Genomic DNA, 21,417 nt, shown 5'->3' with positions numbered 1-21,417 from the left:
AAATCCAGAAAGCAAGATTTCAGATTGGGCTAAATTGTCAAAGCACTTGTGTTTATTATCCAGAGAAAGGGAAAACACAAAGCATCACTTGTTTTGTTGTTGTAAGGATCATATCACAACATTAAATTAACATTCCAAAAGCATTTCGTCGTTATAATATGGTCAAAAGAAATCATATACTTGTCACAGATGTCGAAAGGTTAATTCACTTCATTTGGCGTTTGTTTTTTTACAAGGCTGGAGAATACAGACATGTTCCCGCAAAAAAGAAAAATTACATAGTTACATCCCACGTCAGGCGCAGTCAAATAAGGCTTATAAAAATATCATGAGCCATTATGACTTGTCAATATTATGAAGCACTAATGCAGGACCGAAATGGACAGAACATCAAAACATTTGCACACACCTGTACAGATAATGCATAATAGATAAGGCTCAAGAAGTCGTTGCCATGTATGTTCAAATACATGTTATGCGTGTAGCATACATGCGCACTGTATACGGTTACAAAAATGCCCTACATGACACCGCATGAAATGCACTGTACACAAAGCACTCAGGAAGAATAGAAAAGAAGAATAAAAGAATACAAAACCGAATGAGAAATGGCAGAACGAAATGAAAAGGCAATGAAGGGTTCATAGGCACAGAAGTTCACCAGGTCGGAGAATCTCCACTGGAGTTTCTTTCCAAAGCACTTCAAACAGCGCAGAGTTGAATGAAAACATCGTCCTTTTGAAGTTAAGTAAAACGCCACGGGCCATCCGAGTGGGCTGCAATAAGATTCTTTGAAATCACATTGTGGTGATGCTTCTGTATATATAAAAAAGTCGATTGTGTTCTACAAATGTCAAAGGTTTGTCTCTTCCGTTAAGTGTCCTTTGAAGTGTCCGTTCAAGTGTGTTCTATCCTGGTCGGTCACATGATGATGGTTTCTGTGTGCTGCGAATATGAATTCAAGAACCGTTTGGCTTTCAGGCCAGGGCTTGTGTGAATGATCTTGCATGGTGGGTTGTGTTTAGCCCATCTAGATGGACGGCGCTGATTGGCTGGTCGAGCAGGACGTGAAAAATTGCTACTGCTGTGGACAGGAGACGACTCACGTTGGACCTGGAAGGGAACAAGTTTTAATGTAAGTATCTTCATGGATACATGATCAACAATTAGTTAAGTATATTCGATTTTTGTGTCAACATATTATGCCCTTTTTTATTTGTTGGTTAGTTAGAAAAAACTGAATATGTAGCAGAGAATGGGAAAGAGCACAGTTTCAATCCTGGAGAACACATTACCCTGCAGAGTTGAGTTCTAACCTAGTCAGATCAAGAGGTGTGTCCCAAATCACATTGTTGCTCCCTTTTCTACACTATTTTGTACACTCAAGGCTGATTTATACTTCTGCATCAAGTGCATGCCTTTGGTCTGGCGCAGTCTTCGCGTGGTCTTAAAGCCCTTGGCATGGCTGACGCACACCTCTCAAAAGATGTAACTACACGTCACAAAGTGTACCCTGCTGAAAAAAACAGCTTAAACCAGACTAGGCTGGTTGGGTGGTTTTAGCTGGTCGACCAGGCTTGTTTTAGAGGGGTTTTGGCCATTTCCAGGCTGGTTTACAGCTATTTCCAGCCTGGTCTTAGCTGGTCAGGCTGGGAGATGACCAGCTAAAACCAGCTTGACCAGCCTAGCCAGGCTGGGAGCCCAGCCAAAACTAGCTTAAATGTCCAGCTTAAACAAGGCTGGTCAAGCTGGTTTTAGCTGGTCATTTTCCAGCCTGACCAGCTAAGACCAGGCTGGAAATCAGCCTGGAAATGGTCAAAACCCCTATAAAACCATCCTGGGCGACCAGCTAAAACCAGCCAACCAGCCTAGGCTGGTTTAAGCTGTATTTTTCAGCAGGGTAGTGCAAGCTCTGTGATTGGTCAGCTTGGTAGAGGTGGTGCCGAGAGCTGTGAGCCCGATGACGCAAGAGTATCGAGTCCAATAAAGAAGCTCCAGATGGAAACTTTTGTTTTCTGTTTACCTTATGATTAAAGTTGTTGCTCATCCACCAATTTATACCTCTGAATAAGCAAGTTTTAGCTACTTGTACATTAAGGTAGTGTTCAGAAAAACAAACATCCGTACAACTCAACAAAGAGGAACATAAAAACTCACTTGCACGACTACGAGCAAGGCATGCGCCATGGGTTACGATGATCACTCAACGCAGAAGTATAAATCAGTCTTCAGAAGTGTGGAATAGTGAACATTTCATGAACTTATCACTCACAGTTTTAAGTAGAGGAAGGGGTGGAGCTACTGGGCACTGAGGTTGCATTACTTTGTTTATTTTGGATTGTGCAAACAAAATTCTTCTATGTAAGTGATTATGCTACCTTTTAATGGTGAATGCAGTTGTACTCATCACAGGTACTATTTGGTAGTTTTGTACTTTATTTCACTGATCGGACAAATATTTTCAGGGAAACGGATTAAATTTCTGTTTAGTAAAAAGTTAGTGTTCCAATTGAGATGACACTAAACTCAGAATACTACACCAGGGGTGTTCAACCATGTTCCTGGGAATCTACGCTCCTGCAGAGTTCAGCGGTAATCTTGATCAAGCACTCTTGTCTTTAATTATCAAGTCCTCCTTTAGATCCTGCTTAGTTGTGTTTGGTTGGGGCTTGAGCTAAACTCTGCAAGAAGTTAGATCTCCAGGAACATGGTTGAGCACCCTTGCACTACACAGTTGAATGCTTTAGAGTGCACTTACACTATGATAACTGAACCATGTCCAGGCGTGTTTCTCTTTTCATTTGACAAGTGTGAATGCTCTGAATCGGCGCAGTTCAGCGGGCTGGCCCTGGCCTGGTTGGAAGAGTGTGGTTCAGTTGGGCTTTGGTGCGGTATGCTTGTAGTGTGAGTGCAAAGCGTACCTGATCCTGAAACTGAAGACGCAACGCTACTTTCATAAGGATTTATTAATCATTCTTACTTTTTAATGAACACTAACTGTCATAATTTATTAAAGATGCAAACCCCTCGCTGCACTTAAGCTGCACCTTCAGCCAAACCTTCTAATTTGTACAGCACAAGGATCTTTATGATAATCTATGAGAGTCAAAAGTTGTGGATCTGTTCGGCAAAATATTTGACTGTGTGTTACTGCATCCCAAATGACTTAAACGATATAACTAGAGCAATGTCCACTATGCTAAGCGAGAGCGCGTCTCTTCCTGTTAAACTGAACAGTCGTATTATTGATGAGGCAAGCGTGCTTGGGCTCGGAATGTAAAGATGCAGTGTTAGTGCGGGATTTCAGAGGAAAGTGGAGGGGGGACAACTGCACTTCTGGTTCGGTTCAAGGTAACCATGCCTAGTGCATTGCACCAAACCTGCAATTTAGGTACCATAAAGGTAGGTCATCTTTAATTATTCTTTCTTGCCAGGGTCTCTTACAATGCAAAGCTAAATTAACCCAGTATTGGTGCAGACAAAACTGAAACTTGACTGGTTAACCAGCTAATCTGGCTTAATGGTACAGGCCCTTGGTGTGGTGGAACACTTAACTGAACACTTTGGGAAATTGGTTCTTCAGGACCTTCTTCAGGACATTGGCTTAGAGCATGTGATGTGTTATAATTGCATCATGATTTAGACAAAGATTAATATTGCACTGTAATTTGGTATGTGTGTAGATAATATTTATATGAGCTCTTCACCTGCTTTGTGTCCATTTGCGGGGCGAATGTGGCCTTCTGACTTCTGTTGTTCTCCAATTCCATCATTTCCAGAAGTTGCTCCAAGTTGTCACTTCCCTGTCTCATTCTATCCACACCGATCCCTGCCTGTACCTTACTTAAGTTTTGAGATCCTGCTCTAAGAATGCTCTCCACCATCTGGTATTCAGAAAGTAGATCCTCCCCTTGGAAGCCTGCTTTGTGGGATTTAGACCCTGGAGGTACCTTCTGATAACCCGATTTAAGGTGAGACGGTGATGGGCTTAAGTTATAGGACAGGCCATGCTGTTCAAGAGTACAACCACCCCTCCCACTGTCTCTGTCTCCATTCAGGAGGTTTCTAGAAGGACCAGCTGCCCGAGGCTGCTCCTGGCTGGGCTCCAGTCTTGCTGCCAGTACATCACAGTCTGTGAGGCATTTCTGCACGGGACGTGTGGATACCCGCTTGGGGTCAAACTTGCTCTGGCAAATGGGAGTGTTTGTGTGCCTTGGAGGATCATTGGAGACAACTTTGGTCACAAGGCCATCCTCTATCAGGGTTTTCCCTTCATTCTCCTGCAACATGGCACCAAACTTGCGCAACACAGATGGGCTTTCAGCTTTCTTGTCAAGCAAGAGGCACTTTCTGTCAGGTTGCTGTGGTGATTCTTGGTAAGCGGTTCGAGAGCTTACAGGTGAAGCATCTCTCTTTTTGATTGACAGTTTGGAAGTTTTGGGTGGGAGGTCATTTGATGAAACAGGCTCTTTCCAGCTAACATGGCGGGTTTGGCAGTCATCCCAACTTGATTTCTTGTTCTTCTTGTTCTCAACCTCCTCAAACTCATCCGATATTACACAAGAGGCAGTCCTGGAGTGATAAAACAAGTAGTAGTAGTTATAGATAAGCATCACCAAAAGCAAGAAACACCACAATCATGCGTTTCTTGCAGAGTTTTTGTCTTGTTTCTAGTCCAGGGGTTTTCAAAGTGTGGCGCCCTGGGGGGCGCCAGAGCATGTCAGGGGAGGTGCGGGAAAAAATATTATATAATAAAAATATAATTATTAAGTTTAATTATTATATGTATTTCTTATTATATTTAAACGTTTTAATTAAACAAAGCTAAAAAAATTAACACGTCAAAAATAAGAAAACCTTTTTTACCCAGAAGGCCATAGCTGTGAATTCGCTTCTGTTTGGCAAGCCCGCCAATACAGGTATATGCCTGCTAATACAATGGATCGGTTTCTGAGACCCCCCGATTCAAAGCCTTCAAGTTCAGGGCTTAAACCCAAAAGACGGCGATATGATGATCAGTATTTGAGTTTAGGATTTATGTGGACAGGACCAGCTGATGAACCATGACCTTTATGTGTGGTTTGTCAAGATATTTTGGCTAATGACAGCATGAGACCCGCTAAACTTCGACTGTTTTGACTGGGATGGACAGTTCTTGGATCTGTTCTATTCATATTGAACAATCATCCTAGTTTTAAAAACGTTATATTAAAATACTTCTTATTACTCTGTAAATAATTGCACTTTCAAGCAATAGATGATAAAAGTGAGTTAACAGTCTGACATCTGTCTGTGTCTTTATATATACACATATGTGTGTGTGTGTGTTTGGGAGGAGGGGGGCACCAATGGATAAGTTGTGTCAAAAGGGAGGCCCACTGTCTTAGACTTTGAAAAACCCTGTTGTAGTCCAAATATCTTAAATGAAGAAGGATTTTCTAGACAATTTTAAAATATTGTGTCGTTTTCAGAAATACTAAGTCGAAATTAAGTGAGTTTTTCCTTAAAACAAGCAAGATAATCTGCCAGGGGGGTAAGTGAAATATTCTTATTTGTTCCAAAGGTAATTTTGCTTACCTCCGACTGGCAAATAATTGAGCTTGTTTAAAAAAAAAAAACACTTAATTTTAACTTATTATTACTTAAAACAAAGCATCTGACTCGTCTTGAAAATGCTCAAAATTTAAGATTTTTAGATATTTAGATTAGAAACAAGACCAAGATTCAAATTGGTATTGGATTCGGAGAATGATTTACCTGTTTGTCACAGGACTAGTCTTCATGTTATTTTGATAACTGTTTGTAACTGGATATACCTTGGGGCTCTAAGTGCAAAAAAGAGGGGTTATAATGGTAAGTAAGGTGAATATATATATATATATATATATATATATATATATATATATATATATATATATATATATATATATGCAAGAATATACTCTTGATGCAGAGAGATTGATCAATCGTAAAATACTCACTGCATTTTGAGCCCCATTGTTTCCTAGGGTCTTTCCAAAATACTGGCCCTTTTGGAGGTATCCATTAAGGATTTGTAGGGTGGCATCTTTCCTTGCATAATCGTGACAACTGGCAGGATAATGGCTGTCGTTGCTCATGGAATCAAGCATGTAATTATTGGAGCCATTACAGTAATCACTGGAGTGGTGAAACCCAAGGCTTTGCATAGCTGAAGGATCCGCTCTTACTTCATTGCATCGACGAATCATGAGATTGTTGCTGGGGTGACCATGAGCTTCATGATAGCCATTGGCCTGTTGGCTGTACTGAGAGTTGACTGGTAGCAATGTAATGTCCAGACTTTTGTTGTTTGTGCTGGACTCACTGGCTTCTCTTCTGGCTTTCACTTCATTATACAACTGAAATATAAATACACAATATTAGAGACAAAGCAGTGGGGAAGTGTGATTTCTTTGCTCACCAACATAAAAGAAAAATATCTGTAATGCACAAGTCAGCAAATACAACTTGCATAATCTACTGCATGAATAAACAACATGCGGTTTCTCCATTAGAAAAGGGTCAAACAGAGGGAAGGGGGTTACTTGCCCAGGGGTTAATTCAACCACCAATAGGAACGTACTTGATTGGCCTATTTCAACATGAATGCTTTGGCATTCTGTGTGTTTTAGTGTGTGAGAGAGAGTTTGTGTACGTTCTTGGGTTGTTGACACTTCCCTTTGGGTTTAGTAAACATCTGTCAAAGTCATGATTCCAGATGGAGAGCAAAGCAACTATTATTAAATCCAAGAGATGCAGCCAATTTAGGCAACAGGGGGTCAGGATTCTTTCAGTCAAACGCAATCTTATTTAGCGGCCACTATCAAAACATCAACAACTCTGTGGCCTGTAGTATTTACAAAATTGCATTGATGTTAGATCTGTTTTGGAATATAGACCCATTTTACATCTCCCCTAGAATTAAACAGTCGAGTTTAACCATTGAATACAATTAGATGATCTCTGGGTTTGGCGGTAGATCTTTTAGCTAAGCATAGATCACTGAATTAAATAAGACTATTAGCATCTGAAAGTGCCTGAAAATAGTTGTGAATCATTTCCATGGTTGCAAAATTTTCAACCACTGTTTAACATCATTGTGCCAGTCCTACACCAGCCAACCCGCTTTGAGCTGGGATCGAACCAGCAACTCTCTGCATAGGAGTCGGTTGCTCTAGCAAGTAGGCTAAAGTCCATGGTCTCTAGTGTCTGTCGCTAGTAGGGCTGCTCGATTATGGGAAAAATCATAATCACGATTATTTTGGTCATAATTGTAATCACGATTATTCAAAACGATTATCAGTTGAAGTCAAACATATTCCTCTTCCAGTGAATTTATTTTTATATATAAATATTTCCCAAATGATGTTTAACGGAGGGATTTCTACACAGTATTTCCTATAATATTTTTTTCTTCTTATTTGTTTTGTTTCAGCTAGAATAAAAGCAGGTTTGAATATTTTGAAATCTATTTTAATAGCTCGATATTATTAGCCCCTTTAAGCAATACATATGTTTGATTGTCTGCAGAAGAAACTACTGTTATACAATGACTTGTCTATTTACCCTTATTAAGCCTTTGAATGTCACTTTAAGCTGAATACTTGTATCTTGAAAAACATCTAGTAAAATATAATGTGCTGTCGTCATAGCAAAGATAAAAGAAATCAGTTATTAGAAATGAGTTATTAAATCTGTTATGTTAAAACTGTGCTTTAAGCATCTTCACTGTATTTTCAATTTTATTATTAATTAATAAAAAAACAGTCGGCAGCAGCAGGAATACCGCACCCTGTCATTTTAAGAATAGTGCGGCTCTGATATGGTTTCTCTTTCTCGTGTCTTTTGATTCTCAACTTGTTTCTTTATTACACAAATGAGGGTTAATATGAATAATCACTAAACACTGCGCTCTGACACGTGAGATGTGTGTGTGCTCTGCTGTCCAAGGCTAAGCGCGGCACGCGCGCAAACACACACACAAACGCTATCTGTCCGAGGCTAAGCACGGCGCGCACACACACAACAGCACGTGCTCTTTTGCGCTTTTAAAAATATGAATGATGCGCATCCCGTGCTGCAAAAGTTACATTACAGCACATGCTTTTAGTCATTTTCACGTGGAACTGAGCTTTGCAGAGGCAAAGAGTTTTCACACGTGTACAACTGGAAAGGGGGCAGTATGTGATGGAATAATCGTTTATCTCGATTAATGGTTTTTCATAATCGTTAAAAGCCAAAATCGAAATCGGATTTCGATTAATTGTACAGCCCTAGTCGCTAGAGCACCGTTTCAGGTTCAGAGGAATGGGGTTTATCTGCAAAGCACTTCACTAGCTGGCCTCTGTTACAATCACCCCCCTAAACCTCACTCCCATGTAGTTCATGGCACCAATATAACCCCGCCAGTCTTGCACCACCCAACTCGCCTCGAGCTGAGATTGAACCGGCGACACTCCGCATGGGAGTCGGTTGCTCTAACAAGAAGGCTAAAAACCATGACCTGTAGCATTTGTCAGGTTTAGAGAAGTGAGGTTTACCTGCACAGCACGCCATTAGTTGGCCTCTGTTCCACCAGTTCCACCAGATTCAGCCATTTATCTATCTTTAAAAGGAAAATTATCAACACTCTGGTCATTTTTGAACGAGATGCTAATGGTCTAATCTGATTCAATGATCTATGCTAAGCTAAGCTGATATTGCTCCTGTCAGACCCAGAGATCGTCTGAAAGGATTCAGCAATGGGAAAACTCAGTTGTTTAACTAGTAAAAACAAATGCAGTGTTTATAGTCAATGACATTTTTAAATAAGGACTCTACATATAGAGAAGGATGGAAGTCGATCTTGTCTAGCATCACTGCAGATGAAAGTTTGTCTCACCTCTTCAATCTTCTTCTGCATATCCTGTAGCTGATCTTCCCATTCCTGCATCTCTGAGTCAAAATTGTCAGGCAGGTCAGCTCTCTCTCCACCCCACACGCAAGTCCCAGGCTCCAGCCCACGGTGCAATTCCAATGTGGCCATTCTTTAGCCTATGAGCGCTCAGAAACCTATGCAGCAATTTCTGAAAGGTCACTGGAGTGACCACGTTGGAAAGTCCACCAAGACCTCTATAAAGACAAAAAAAGAGATTCATCACTGAGAAACAGAAACAGAGAGTAGTTCGGTATTTCTGGGGGATTCCACCGTGGCTTTGTAGTTTGTTTTTTCAAGTTAAATCTTATTCTGTTGCATTTCAGATAGACTCGTAGAAGGAAGCAAAATCCCAGCTGTGTGGTCTGGACACCTGCTTTAAAACTCTTGACGCTTTTCTATATGCATTCCTTGTCCTTCAAAGTAGCTCTTACCTGTCAAAATTGTCAGCACGTTCTTTAGACACCAACTTCATTAGACATGCTCAAATTACCTAAAGGGACTTCAGGGATTTTGAAGTCAGTTTTATATCATGTTCAGTCTCCCCAGAGCCTGATCTATCTTAATCAAGGGCACGGTAGGAGTAAACGGTTTCCCCTTGCAAGATTTAAAAACACTTAGTCTAGAGATTTACCATTTCTTTTGGGCTAAGGATGAGGTGAAAGTTCCAAACAGTTGCGGGAAGTTTTACCCGCTTGGGTAAGCTTAAAATAGTAGCATCCTTTCCATGGTAACGTCACTGAGATTTTCTGCAGCACAGCTTTGATTTACGACAGGTATAAGGGAACTTGACACCCAGTTTAAGGCATTGAATTTCCGCAATGAACAGCCAGATGATGTAAGGACGGAGACTATTTATACACCATGCGATATACATCATAAGCTTTAAAACATAAAGGGTTGGTATGTGTTTTCTTTACAACAAGCATGTATTGTTATTGAACACAAATGTAACTGATTAAAATAGTACTATTACCAACGATATTTAAGTGACCGTTCCATCAATTATTCACAAGAGGTAGTAACCTAAATACATAGTGTAAGCTGTAAGGATGTTAAGACTCTTCATGTTAGGAGATCTAATAACGTCAACCCAAGTTAAATATCACAGAAAAGTGAAATACTGTAGCTTCAAAAGAGTTATTAGCAATTATTTCATACTTTAAGAGATTTAAAAGTAGAGGTTTCTGTTCTTGCCTACGTGCTTTCTCAATCCTTACCAGTTAGATCTTATTATTGGTTCCTCCAGAAACTTGCGATGCTCTGAAACAGCTGCTCCAGAACGTACGTATGTTGTTCACGTACAGATTTGTCGCATGTATGAAGATCACTCCTGTTTCAGTACCACCTCCCCTTTGACTGCTCCTGCGTGTAACTGTGGAAAGACCACTGATGTTCGTACCCCACAGCGTGATGTTAAAAATCCTGTGTATTAGATCCTAAATGTTTCCTCTGTCCGGCCCTATGGCCCTGTCCGGAGCTCGGGGGTAAACAACTGTAGTCCTGAGAGGGCCCTGGGGCTTTATAGTCACTAAAGTATTTACCCCTGCGACGTCAGACCTGCCAGGTGTCCGGTGTCATAATGTCAGATTTATTCCAGCATTCATGGTCTCCATGCAGGAGACCGACGTCACTGACATTCTAGGTTAAAATTACAAAGGCAGAAGGAGAGTGTTTACATGTCTATTTTAAAATGCCCAGTTCTCCCCTATCTCTGTCAAACTGCCTTGTTGCTAGTCTGCTTTTAGGGCTTGGCAGATTGTGGTCTTGTGACTCCTTTTCCAGTTGTTTCAACCTCTAATGCCAACAGGCAACTGCGCTATTTGTGACTCTCAAAACACTGTTCATTTTATTTTTAAGATACCACCGACGGAATTAGCAGATACTAAGTGTGCTGTCCGCGGTTCCTAATGGACGCCTCACACTTGTATTTATTTGACGCATGAGGCTGTTGCGCAATAAACAGACGGCCGATGGTTCAGCCCTAATATTGGCCGCTGACTCAAATAGTTTCCGGGCACAATAATGCAGGAAGAAAACAACAAAGCAAAAGCCACTGAGATGGAGAGACTGTGGGACTTGGCACAATATGGCGCAAGTCTCACGCAAGTTTTTATTGCTAGTTTCTGCCGGGCCAGATGTCAAGTTTTACATCCTGAGCCACATTGTTTAATTTGCATTTGCATAGCCTATGGGCATGCTGGTGGTAAAGTCTAGATCGGGTATGCGGCAGGCCGGAAGTGCAATATGCACATTAATAAAGCAGTATTTTTTTATGACACTGTATTACAATAATTAATATTTTTACAGTACTGTGAGGGTTGGGTTTAGGGTTGGGGTGGGGTTAAAGGGTGTTAAAGGTTCAGGACACCCTGGAGAACTTTTTTTTATATATTAACAGATTTGTGTGTGTTGAGCATCAGTTAAGACAATGTTAGCACCTGTCAGCTTTAATTGTGGGGAAAACTGGATAATTTTGAGCTTTTGTCAGCTCATTTCAGCTTCCGGGTTTAAAATGATTTTTGAGGCGGGATCAAAATCGGCGACGTGGCGCAGTACTGCAAGTGCAATGATGACGCGTCGGTTTCTCATTATTATTCATAGCGGAGTTTTCTTATCCTATGAGAAGAGCCGGCTGCTTAATTATTCATGAGAGCACATGCTTTCCGAAGGCAAGACAGACCTGCCAGTTTCAAGCAAGCTGTGAGACACGGAGTCACGGACCCACGGCACGCTGTAGCCGTTCATGAAGGCTCGTATGTGTTTGTTTCCATGATCCACGGGGTTTGTTGCATGTTTTTTCCCCGCGATCTTGTCTGGGCCGATCATACAGCAAAGCTGTGTGTGTGCTGCAAACATTTTTGTCGGGAGAGCAGTGCGAGAATTGGAAAATGGCGGACGTTGACTTTTATCAGGAGTTCGTTCACATTCAGACACATCACTGTGCTGCTGTGTTTGCCTAAATCCTCCAGATTACCAGCAGGGCTAATGGTTAAAATAGGCAGGTCAGGAGACCTGCTGCACTGAGTCTGCATTCAGATCTATAATAGACCCGGGGATTGAGGGAGAATCCTCATTTATATTGTTTACATGAACACACTTATCTTTATAATGATATAAATTATGGTTATGTGTATATAATATTACGAATAACAAATGTTGCAGGGCATTAAATTACTGTTTATTTCTTTGCATTTTAACTTTGTGAACTATAAACTCATGCGTCTCCTCACGGTTTGTGTCTCATTTTGTGAGCTAAGTGTCAACAGCAGTTGTTCTCTCCCCTGCTGGCCACGCCCACTCCTGCCCTATGCTCGCTGAGCTCCACGCCCATTAATCATGCATCTTTTGAAAAAATTCTGAAGTAGACTTAAACTGAAAGTGGGGGTGTCATGGCCCTTTAAAAATACATTTTATTGAGTAATTTAATAGATAACATAACTAATACTCGATACAACAACTGTTTTTAAATTACTGTGACGGTTTGTTTTAGGGTTGGGGTGGGGGTAGACGTTAATAAAATACAACAAATGAGAAATTTAATAACTAATAGAAATAATTCTTGTTAACTTCTGGCCGCAAACGTATCCGCTCTAGCAACAACCCATGCTGGTCTGAAAAAGTGTTTTAAGGCACATTGTTGACATGTTGCTTTTTTATTGACCAACTAAAAGCTTGTCTAAAATGAATTGTACAGTTATTTATTTCTTTTTTTAAAGACTGCTTTAGTGATCGGTGGGTCCATAATAAATAGATTATTATTGTATATATTGCATTTTTTCATTAATTTTCTTTGGTTTAGTCCCTTTAGGGGCCGATTACACTAAACGATTGATTGAACTAACGATTTACGAATCGAACTGAATGATTTACTAATGGCCATGAGCATTTTGCATCCTGCTTATGCGCCCTGCGTGCCTCACGTTTTAACCGCCTGCTGCGCCTCGCGTTTTTGCATGTGTGCACTGTACGCTCACAGTTGAAAAACAGTCAGGGGCGCAACTGCACATTTACTGATGGGTATGCGGCTTCAACTTTTGTGCGGCCCCCTTCAATCCAACTATATTTTATAACAGGCAAGTGATAAAATGTGGAAAATATTTCAATCAACAAATTAAAGATATTTTTTCATAAAGATATCAACATGCTTCAAAAAATACAGTTTCGCAGTTCTGAACACAACTGAAATAGTATGAAGTAGTAAAAGGTATAATTACATTAAGCATGTTAAGTCGCAAAGAAATTCATCTCATACCACCCCAAAATCTTTTCTCAATTTAATTTTCCCTCACTAAATGATTATAGGGCGAGGCAGTGGTGCAGATAGGGATTTGGACATACTACTCTTCTCACATACTGTTTTTAGAAAGAATTATGGAAGTATGCGATTTCGGAAGCAGCCAATACACTTAGATCATTAAAAACTATGAAATATAAGAAACGCAGTGTTCTTTTAGCTGGCAAGTTTCCCTAAACATTCCCTAAAAGAAACCTGCTCTAAAAAATATGATTATTTTTTAGTGTTATCTCCCAAAACAAATATTTGTAATCACAATAAATTGTAATTCAGTGTTTCCACAGATTTTCATTATGGATTTCCATCTGCCAATTACTTAAGAAGGCTCAAATCCGTCTTCTAAGACTGAGATTGAAGATGCCATCAATCTGAATAAACTCATAAATAGCTCTGATGTTCAAACTGCTGATCATCATGGGGCAATATATCCCAACCGCTCTGTGACATGCTTGCAGGCATGAGGAGCACGTTCAGCAGTAGACTGATCCTGCTCTGGTGCAATAGAGAAGGTAATTTGTGCATACTAATATCATGTACAAAATCACTTAAGGTAAAGCTTTGGACTCCATCCACAAGCAAGCCACAGCTGTTCTTTAGCATGTCACATGAATATTTATGTGCAACATTTTGGTTCAGGTTCAAGTTGCAACCTTATATAATCTGTATTCTATATCTGTTGATGCAACATCGTTGTTCTTGAAAATCAGTCCAAGATTCCTGCTTCTTCAGTCCAATGCTAACTTTTTTTTGAAAGTAGGTCCATTTTACAACTCATCTAGAGTTAAACAGTTGTGTTTTACCTTGTTTTAAAATCCATTAAGCCGATCTCCTGCTCTGGCGGGAGCACTTTTAGCCTAATTAGCTAAATTTGCTAAATTAGCATCTCACTCGAAAGATAAAAAAACAACAACACTTTTCATTAGTTACTCACCTTTGCATGCTTCTGACAGGCGGTCATTCCAGCTGATGTGACTGGAATTCTGGCTGATATACCCTAAAATGGTTTCTTAACTGTTCCATTGCAAAATCTTTGGTTGCACAGCAAGCATCATTGTGACTTGTAGCCATAGTTCTGAATAAATGCCTTCTTGGTAATGCCGTTTCCAGAGGTTTAAGGGTCTTGATGTCTTCACAAACGCAGATATTCTGATGTTGTATAGTAGTCTTTAGTTGCAAAAATAAAACTCTTGATAATGTACCTTCCAACGGCAGCCATATATATGTGATTTGGGTAAAACAGTCTCCAGCATTTATGCAGTCTTCTGTGCTTAAGCGTGCTGTCTGTGCTTGGAAAGTGACCATCCTGAGATTCTTCGACCATGGTGACATACACAACATTGACAAACAAACGAAAACAAAGGGCGAAACTATGCTAATGAGTGGAAGGATGGTAATCACAGGACAAAAAAGAGGGTAAAAAGAAATACAAGTTTAAAAATGGTGGCATAAGAGAGCGAGGAGAACAACACTAGGATGAGGATGAATAAAATGATGGGCTGAAACATCTGGGGTGAATAATCGACAGGATTAACAAACATGCATTAAAAAACAAGGGTGCGTGGGAAGACAGGATCAGAAAGAAAGAGAAAAAGGTTCAGACATTATGGCCATTAACATTTTCTATTTGCATAGTTTACAATTCTTGGCAAGTTATAAAACTATTCTGTTACTTTGTTAAATGTTCAAGCAGTCAGGAAATAAACCTTGAAATATGTGGTGCTAGTTTGCAGTGCATTGTAATTTAATTCTCTTTTTAAATGCTGAATTTAAATAAAGGTCTGCATTGTCCATTACCCTGCTAAAAAAATCCAGCTTAAACCAGCCTAGGCTGGTTGGCTGGTTTTAGCTGGTTAACCAGGCTGGTTTTAGAGGGGTTTTGGCCACTTTCAGGCTGGTTTCCAGTCATTTCCACTCTGGTCTTAGCTGGTCAGGCTGGAAAATAACCAGCTAAATCCAGCTAAAACCAGCTTGACCAGCCTGGTTTAAGCTGGACATAGCTGGTTTTGGCTGGGCTCCCAGCCTGCTCGGCTGGTCAAGCTGGTTTTAGCTGGAAATGGCTGGAAACCAGCCTGGAAGTGGCCAAAACCCCTCTAAAACCAGCCTGGTTGACCAGCTAAAACCAGCCAACCAGCCTAGGCTGGTTTCAGCTGGATTTTCCAGCAGGGAAGGCTTTAGGACAGTGGTCTCAGACTCAAATCCTGAAGGACCACATACATATTGAGATTTTAACCAAGGCTCATTCTGAAAATGTAGCCCTGTGGACGTTTCTGGAAACCGTGAAATAAGTCCCGGGAGGTACTTTATTTTTGCAGTTTTTGTTTACGCGAATCAGTGAGAAGCTGTGCTCTTTTTCGCATCTCAAATGCCTCTCACGAGTGCCGTTTGTGCCCGTGCTGTTCCCATGTGAACCCACCAGAGGCTGCTGTTGAATGACCGTCTGTCCAACTGGCTGAATGATTGACTGGGCGACCGGCCAATCGGCTGACCCACCCTCCTCCTTCCCTGAACCCAACCAATTTTACCAATTGACCCACCGCCCACCTGCTTACTTTACTAAACCCAACCAAAAATTTACAAAAGCTGTCCAGAAAAAAAAAGCCCTTGTCTGATTTTTGGTGATTCTTGTCTGATTATTTTTTGGATTCTGTTTTTGTCTTATCTGATATCTGGAAACGCTCTTCCCCGGACTCAAACCCTGATCATCATCGGTGTCGTGGTCAGCTCCTCTCTGCGTCTCAAGTCCGGCAACGTATACGATGAGCTAACTGGATAAACTGGTTGCAGCGGGAAAGCCATCCACATGAAGGTAAGCAGTCAGCCGGTAAGCGCCAAAATGAATGGCGACAAACCGCCCCGTAGCGTTCGCTGTACCTGTATGTACCTTCGGCTACATAATTCTTGGTCTCCAGAAACATTTTCAGAATGAGCCTGAGTTATGAAATTTAGTAACCAGCTCTAACCTGCTGACGTTTCTATAATGATGTCTCTGAAATTTCCCATATGTCTATTAGTAATAAAACAAAGTAGAGACCTACAAACAAAGGACTCTGCTGTGGGTCCATCTTGCGGAAATAATTTTGGACGCCACTACACATGGATGCTCCCTCGAATAGTGCATTATTTAAGGGTATAGGGCCACCTTTGAATAAAGTCTAGTAATCATGAAACCCTGATTAGCTGGATCCGGTGTGTTTAGTTAGGGTTGGAGAAAAATTGTGTAGACCTGTAGCCCTCAAGTAATTGTGTTTGAGACTTCTTTCTTAAACTTCTTTAGGACAGTGGTCCACTTTAGCCCCGGTCACACTGCACTTTTCGCCCAATAGACTTCCATTCATACGCATGTGAACGCAAAGAACCGGAAACGCAAGCTCATGTGACAAGTTTTGCAGTCCGCTGTAGGGCTGCAATTAACGATTATTTTAATAATCGATTAATCGGTTGATAATTTCTTCGATTAATTGATGAATCGGATAAAAAAACCAAACAAACAAGAAGAGCATTCATTTTCAACCCCTTATTCAAAAAAGCTTGCGCATTTGTCTGATATGAATGAATCACATCTGCAAATTATATTTGAATGGATTGTTAGACTCCCTGGTGTGTTTTACAAACTCTAAATGTACTGTTCTGCTAGTAGTTGTGTATATTTACATGTCTAAAACATAAACACTGCATAATTGTGATAATATGACACGTCTTGAGTTTAAATTTTTAAGTTGCCGCTGTAAGCTAACACTAACTGGTCTTGCTTGTCAAGCTGGATAACAAGTAAAACATCAGCACCAGGAACTTTACGGTCCTCACTTCAAAACGGAACAAAAGTAGGATTCTTTAGTGATGCACCCAGCTGTTGAACTCTCTTCCTCTTCAACCCTGTCTATGAGGCACCAAACTCTGTATCAGTGCGCGAGAGAGGCAGAGTGCTTTCACTCTGCTCTTTACTGCCACTAAACTGTTTTTTTGTTTTGTTTTGTTTTTAATAATCAAACGTCCCCATGTCGCGCGACACATTAAGTCGATTATGAAATTTGTTGCCAACGCTTGTAGTAATCGATTTTAATCGATTTAATCCATTCATTGTTCCAGCCCAAGTTCGCTGTGTTGGAAAGTTCTAGCTTGGTGAACTCTGACCTGCAAAATCAAATCACGTGATTGCGTGAGACCAATCAACGATCAAAACATGACCACTCTGGACAGAAATTTAAAATAGGGACCAGATTTTTTAATGTTTAATCATCTTACTTAATCCCAGCCCTTTTCACAACGCCATTCAACAGAAGTACCCAAACTCTAGTGTGACCGTGGCACTTATTGTAGAATTTTGCTCCAACACTAATCAAACACCTTAACATGCTAATCAATGTCTTCAGAATTGCTAGAAAGTGACAGGTAGGTGCATTTGATCCAGGTTGGGCCTAAATACCTGCTGAAATGGGTTGGGAGCCTGTGCTTTAGGAGCTTTCCACCAAAGTTTTATTTTATGAAGCAGAAGTGCCCAATCCTGCTCCAGAAGGACCAATGTCATCCAAATTTTGACTCCAATGGTCAAAAAAATTTAATGTTGCAATAGTGACACCAAAGAAGCATCACACTTGGTTTCCCAAAGAACTTTCGGAAAATAGCTCTGAAGAGAACCATTTTTGTGGGGATAAATTATATAGTTTTTTACTACTAGAAAGACCCTTTTGTGGAATGGAAAAATTATTTGTATGTTAAAGGTTCTTGGAACCACTGATGTCTATAAAGATACTCTTTTTTTAAGAGTAAACCTTGTGAAGTGTGTGAAGAAGTACTTGATTAGCTGTTTCGGTAATTAGGTTTTGAGCTAATTTCTGTTAAACAGTGGTCCTGCAGAAACAATTCTGGACAACCCGGTGTTCTGACGATTTGTCCTACCTTGTCAGATTGTTCTGCCTCCCATTCAAAAAGTAGGTAGCACATTTTGATGACGCAATATGCTACTCATCAGATTTGCTACCAGTGTAAATATTAGTCAATTTGGAGTAGTGCGATATGAAGCTGTAATATTGCCCTAACCTACCTAATCAATAACCCCTACCTCAGAACCATTTAAATAAAGTGTTGCTAGCGTAATCTGATGGGTAGAATAGAATGTCAGGACACCGGCTTTAAAGCGTACCATTAATTTTTGCACACAAACAATACATATTCTTCACATAGACACACAGATTCTTGCCAGACTCACAGATAATGGTTCTTCTGAATCTCTTTCCTCAGGTTTTGGGACTTCCAGCCGGTCTATAAACCCTTGGAGCTCCTTCCTGAAGGTCTTCATTTGAGAGTTGATGCGGAAGAGTAGCTCATGCTCTCTGATCCGACCACCATCATCCTCATCTTCCATACGACCAAAAAGATCGCCGTTAGCCACAAAGACCCGAGCCTCTGCGATGATGTTACTAGTGTCGGCTATAAGACGGTCAATGGTCCGTCCCAATCGCTCTGCCTCAGCACGGATGTCAATCATCTGTTGCCTGTCCCGTATGGAGCGTGAGAGGAGGCGGGCAGATTCAGGAGAATAAAGCGAACGAGTTGGCGTGAGGCACCGAGCATTGCGGACCTCCTCCGAGTCACTTTCTCCTCCAACTGGACCCTCGCGTTTTCGATGGGGAGGGAGGCGAGATGAGGAAGAGTCATCATCACTTCCTCTACGTCCTCCGATTGCAGGACCACCATCACTTTCTGCATCACTGTCACGTGGCGTCACGGCTAGATGAGATGCTAGGTCATATCGTTGCATGTTAGAAAGCAGCACACGGTTCTCATATTGTAGTTGCATCACTTTCCCGCTCAGTTCATTGATCTGCTTCCTTGCCGCCTTCAGCTCCTCCTGCAAGGCCTCAGATTTGGAGCTGTCTCCTCCACCATTATTGGAACCTGTTGCATTACTACCTGAAGCATGCCTTGTACCCTCTTTAAAGCGCAATTTATTCAGCTCACTTGTCACTCTCTTATTCTGTTCCTCTACATCCGCGAGGTTCCTCCTCAGAAGTTCGGCCTCATCCTCCACCAACTGCAGTTGTTGCCTCAGCTCCGACAGCTCTGAACCCTGTTCGCGCCCTATTCCTCCTTCCGCACCGGACAAGCCCCCATTAGAGGATTCATCCCCACGAAGATCATCCAATTCTGCTCTCAGACCACGGTTCTCGACCTCCAGTTCCACAATTTTTCGTCCAAGGATGTTGGCCTCTTCTTCCACCAGCCGCAAGCGGAGTTTCAGTTCTGATTCCCTTGTAGTGGGTGGACCACCAGCTTCCCCCTTTGGATGAGGGCTATCCAAATCCCCATAGAAGGATCGATACTTCTGAAGTTCTTGCTCCAGGCGGTCCTTTTCCTTGTCGATTTTTGCCATTTTCTTTCTCATTAAGGTAGCCTCCTCTTTAATGAAGGCCAGCTGGCATTTCAGGTCCTCACTGTCCTCCTGTTGTGTTGAAGGTATGTGGATGTTAGATTCAGAGACATTTAATAGACATTTAAAAGGTCAATATTTATGCACAGAAACCTGTAACGAATACCATGAAAGTCATTGGTTACAGGTTTCCATTATTCTTTGCAACAGGTTTCAAACAAGGGTGAGTGAATTGTTATTTTTGGGTGAATACAATTTTTGTTGGTTGAAATTTTGTTTTAATACTTTATATATCTTTCCAAATAATGGCATAACCTTGAAACTTCATCACTTTTTAATCGCTTAAAACAAACGACCACATACTGATCAACGTTATTGCATTGTTCTTACCTCTGTAGGAGTCTGGGTCTTCCTCTCAGGCTTTTGTGCATCTTTGCTTCCTCTTCGTTTCTGAGACTGGATACAACAGACATATATCTATGTATACATATATATAGTTATATTAAAGCATATTTAGATGCATTTGTATCCCCCCTACCTCTTTGGCCTTATCTAGCTCAAGTTGCAGGGCCTGTTTGGTGACTTCCACCTCGATAAGTTTCTGTCTCAGCCTTTCGTTTTCATCTTCAGTCTTTGTTCGTTTCTCCTCCACGTTTTCCAGCTCATGGTGGAGTCTCACAGAAACATCTTTGGCAACCTGTGGTTAAATATCATAAATATCATTGTTGTTCTCTTGAGAAAAACACTTAACCTTAGGTTACTCGGGGGAGACTGTAATAAATGCACTGATGCTTTTGGATAAATGACAAGTTAGTAATTAAATGTAAATTCCCTGGGGGACGGATAATTAATCATGAACTATCTCTGAATGCCAGATAAAAACATGGGTACTTGCCTTTAAATCTTGTTCTAAGCTCCTCAGGAGGTCCTCGTCGATTTCTCCGGTCTGCGCATAGCGTAGTCGTTTACGCTCTGCTTTGCGGAGTCGATACTGAAGGATGCGACAGTTCTTATTCGCTCTTTCCAGCTCACGCCGCATTTCATCTAGCTGACACGTGTCTTCCTCGTAGAAGGTGTCGCGCATCTCCTCCATCTCCGTCCGCATCTCTTCAATCGTGCTCTATGAAAAACCAGAGCATGCTTATTAATAAGAATAAAAGATGGGTGGGTGGATGGGTGGAGGGGTTAGTGATATCTTATTGTTTTGCATTATACTGGTGTACAGTTGAAGAAAGAATTATTTGCCCTTGTGAATTATTAGCTCCCCTATTTTTTCCCCCAATTTTTGTTTAATAGAAAGATGTTTAACACTTTTCTAAACATAATAGTTTTAATAATTGTTAAGAACTTTCTAGATATAGTACTTAGCTTAAAGTAACAATTAAAGGCTTAACAAGGTTAACTAGGTTAATTAGGCAAGCCATTGTATGGATTGTTTGTTCTGTAGACCATTAAAAATGATGTGTGTTATCAGTCACCTTTGAGGAAGCATTGCACGTCTTTTTTAATCTATATTGTTTGGTTTGTATTGTTCTGTTGTTGTATGTCTTCTGTTGCTAATGGACTTAGTGTCTGGAAATTAAGTTAAACAATTACAGTAGCACGACTTTATAGTATATAATCACTCGAGTACTGAAAATACACAAAACTATGTTTTTTTGAAACCCAATGTGGTTTTAAATCTCAGAATGAAGAAGAAATCAACATTTTACAGTATTCAATACACCGATAGAGGCTAGATCAATTAGATTTCCATTATAAATATACATTCACCGGCCATTAGGTACTGCTCATTAACACAAATGTCTAATCAGCCAA

The 21,417-nt window shown here is 40.8% G+C and overlaps 1 protein-coding gene and 1 long non-coding RNA gene across 8 annotated transcripts in view; one reads left to right on the top strand and one right to left on the bottom strand.

Moving 5' to 3' along the window:
* Window positions 1-21,417, bottom strand: part of mtcl3b (MTCL family member 3b) — a 30,094-nt gene that overhangs the window by 691 nt on the left and 7,986 nt on the right. Inside the window, exons 1-7 of one of the 7 annotated variants that reach the window (XM_073939361.1) lie at window positions 16,197-16,951; window positions 14,164-15,055; window positions 8,903-9,132; window positions 5,982-6,380; window positions 5,758-5,825; window positions 3,708-4,572; window positions 31-1,113 (exon numbers count right to left, since the gene is read on the bottom strand). In XM_073939361.1, the coding sequence (XP_073795462.1) occupies window positions 922-1,113; window positions 3,708-4,572; window positions 5,758-5,825; window positions 5,982-6,380; window positions 8,903-9,046 (1,668 nt within the window). In that variant the 5' untranslated portion in view covers window positions 9,047-9,132; window positions 14,164-15,055; window positions 16,197-16,951 and the 3' untranslated portion in view covers window positions 31-921. Of the gene's footprint in view, window positions 1-30; window positions 1,114-3,707; window positions 4,573-5,757; window positions 5,826-5,981; window positions 6,381-8,902; window positions 9,133-10,155; window positions 10,433-14,163; window positions 18,095-18,116; window positions 19,672-19,989; window positions 20,056-20,137; window positions 20,297-20,494; window positions 20,720-21,417 lie in introns of those variants that run through there. The other 6 variants (XM_073939360.1, XR_012398716.1, XR_001797383.4 and 3 more) reach the window with 6 other exon arrangements.
* LOC141380565 (uncharacterized) lies at window positions 1,033-21,076 on the top strand. Its single transcript, XR_012398790.1, has 2 exons — window positions 1,033-1,135; window positions 18,471-21,076. It is a non-coding gene; the product is annotated as an uncharacterized lncRNA (long non-coding RNA).

The sequence above is a fragment of the Danio rerio genome, chromosome 23, assembly GCF_049306965.1.
Source record: "Danio rerio strain Tuebingen ecotype United States chromosome 23, GRCz12tu, whole genome shotgun sequence".
NCBI classification, from domain to species: domain Eukaryota; kingdom Metazoa; phylum Chordata; class Actinopteri; order Cypriniformes; family Danionidae; genus Danio; species Danio rerio.
The sequence above is the reverse complement of the archived record's forward strand: the minus strand, read 5'-3'. Positions and strand labels throughout refer to the sequence as shown.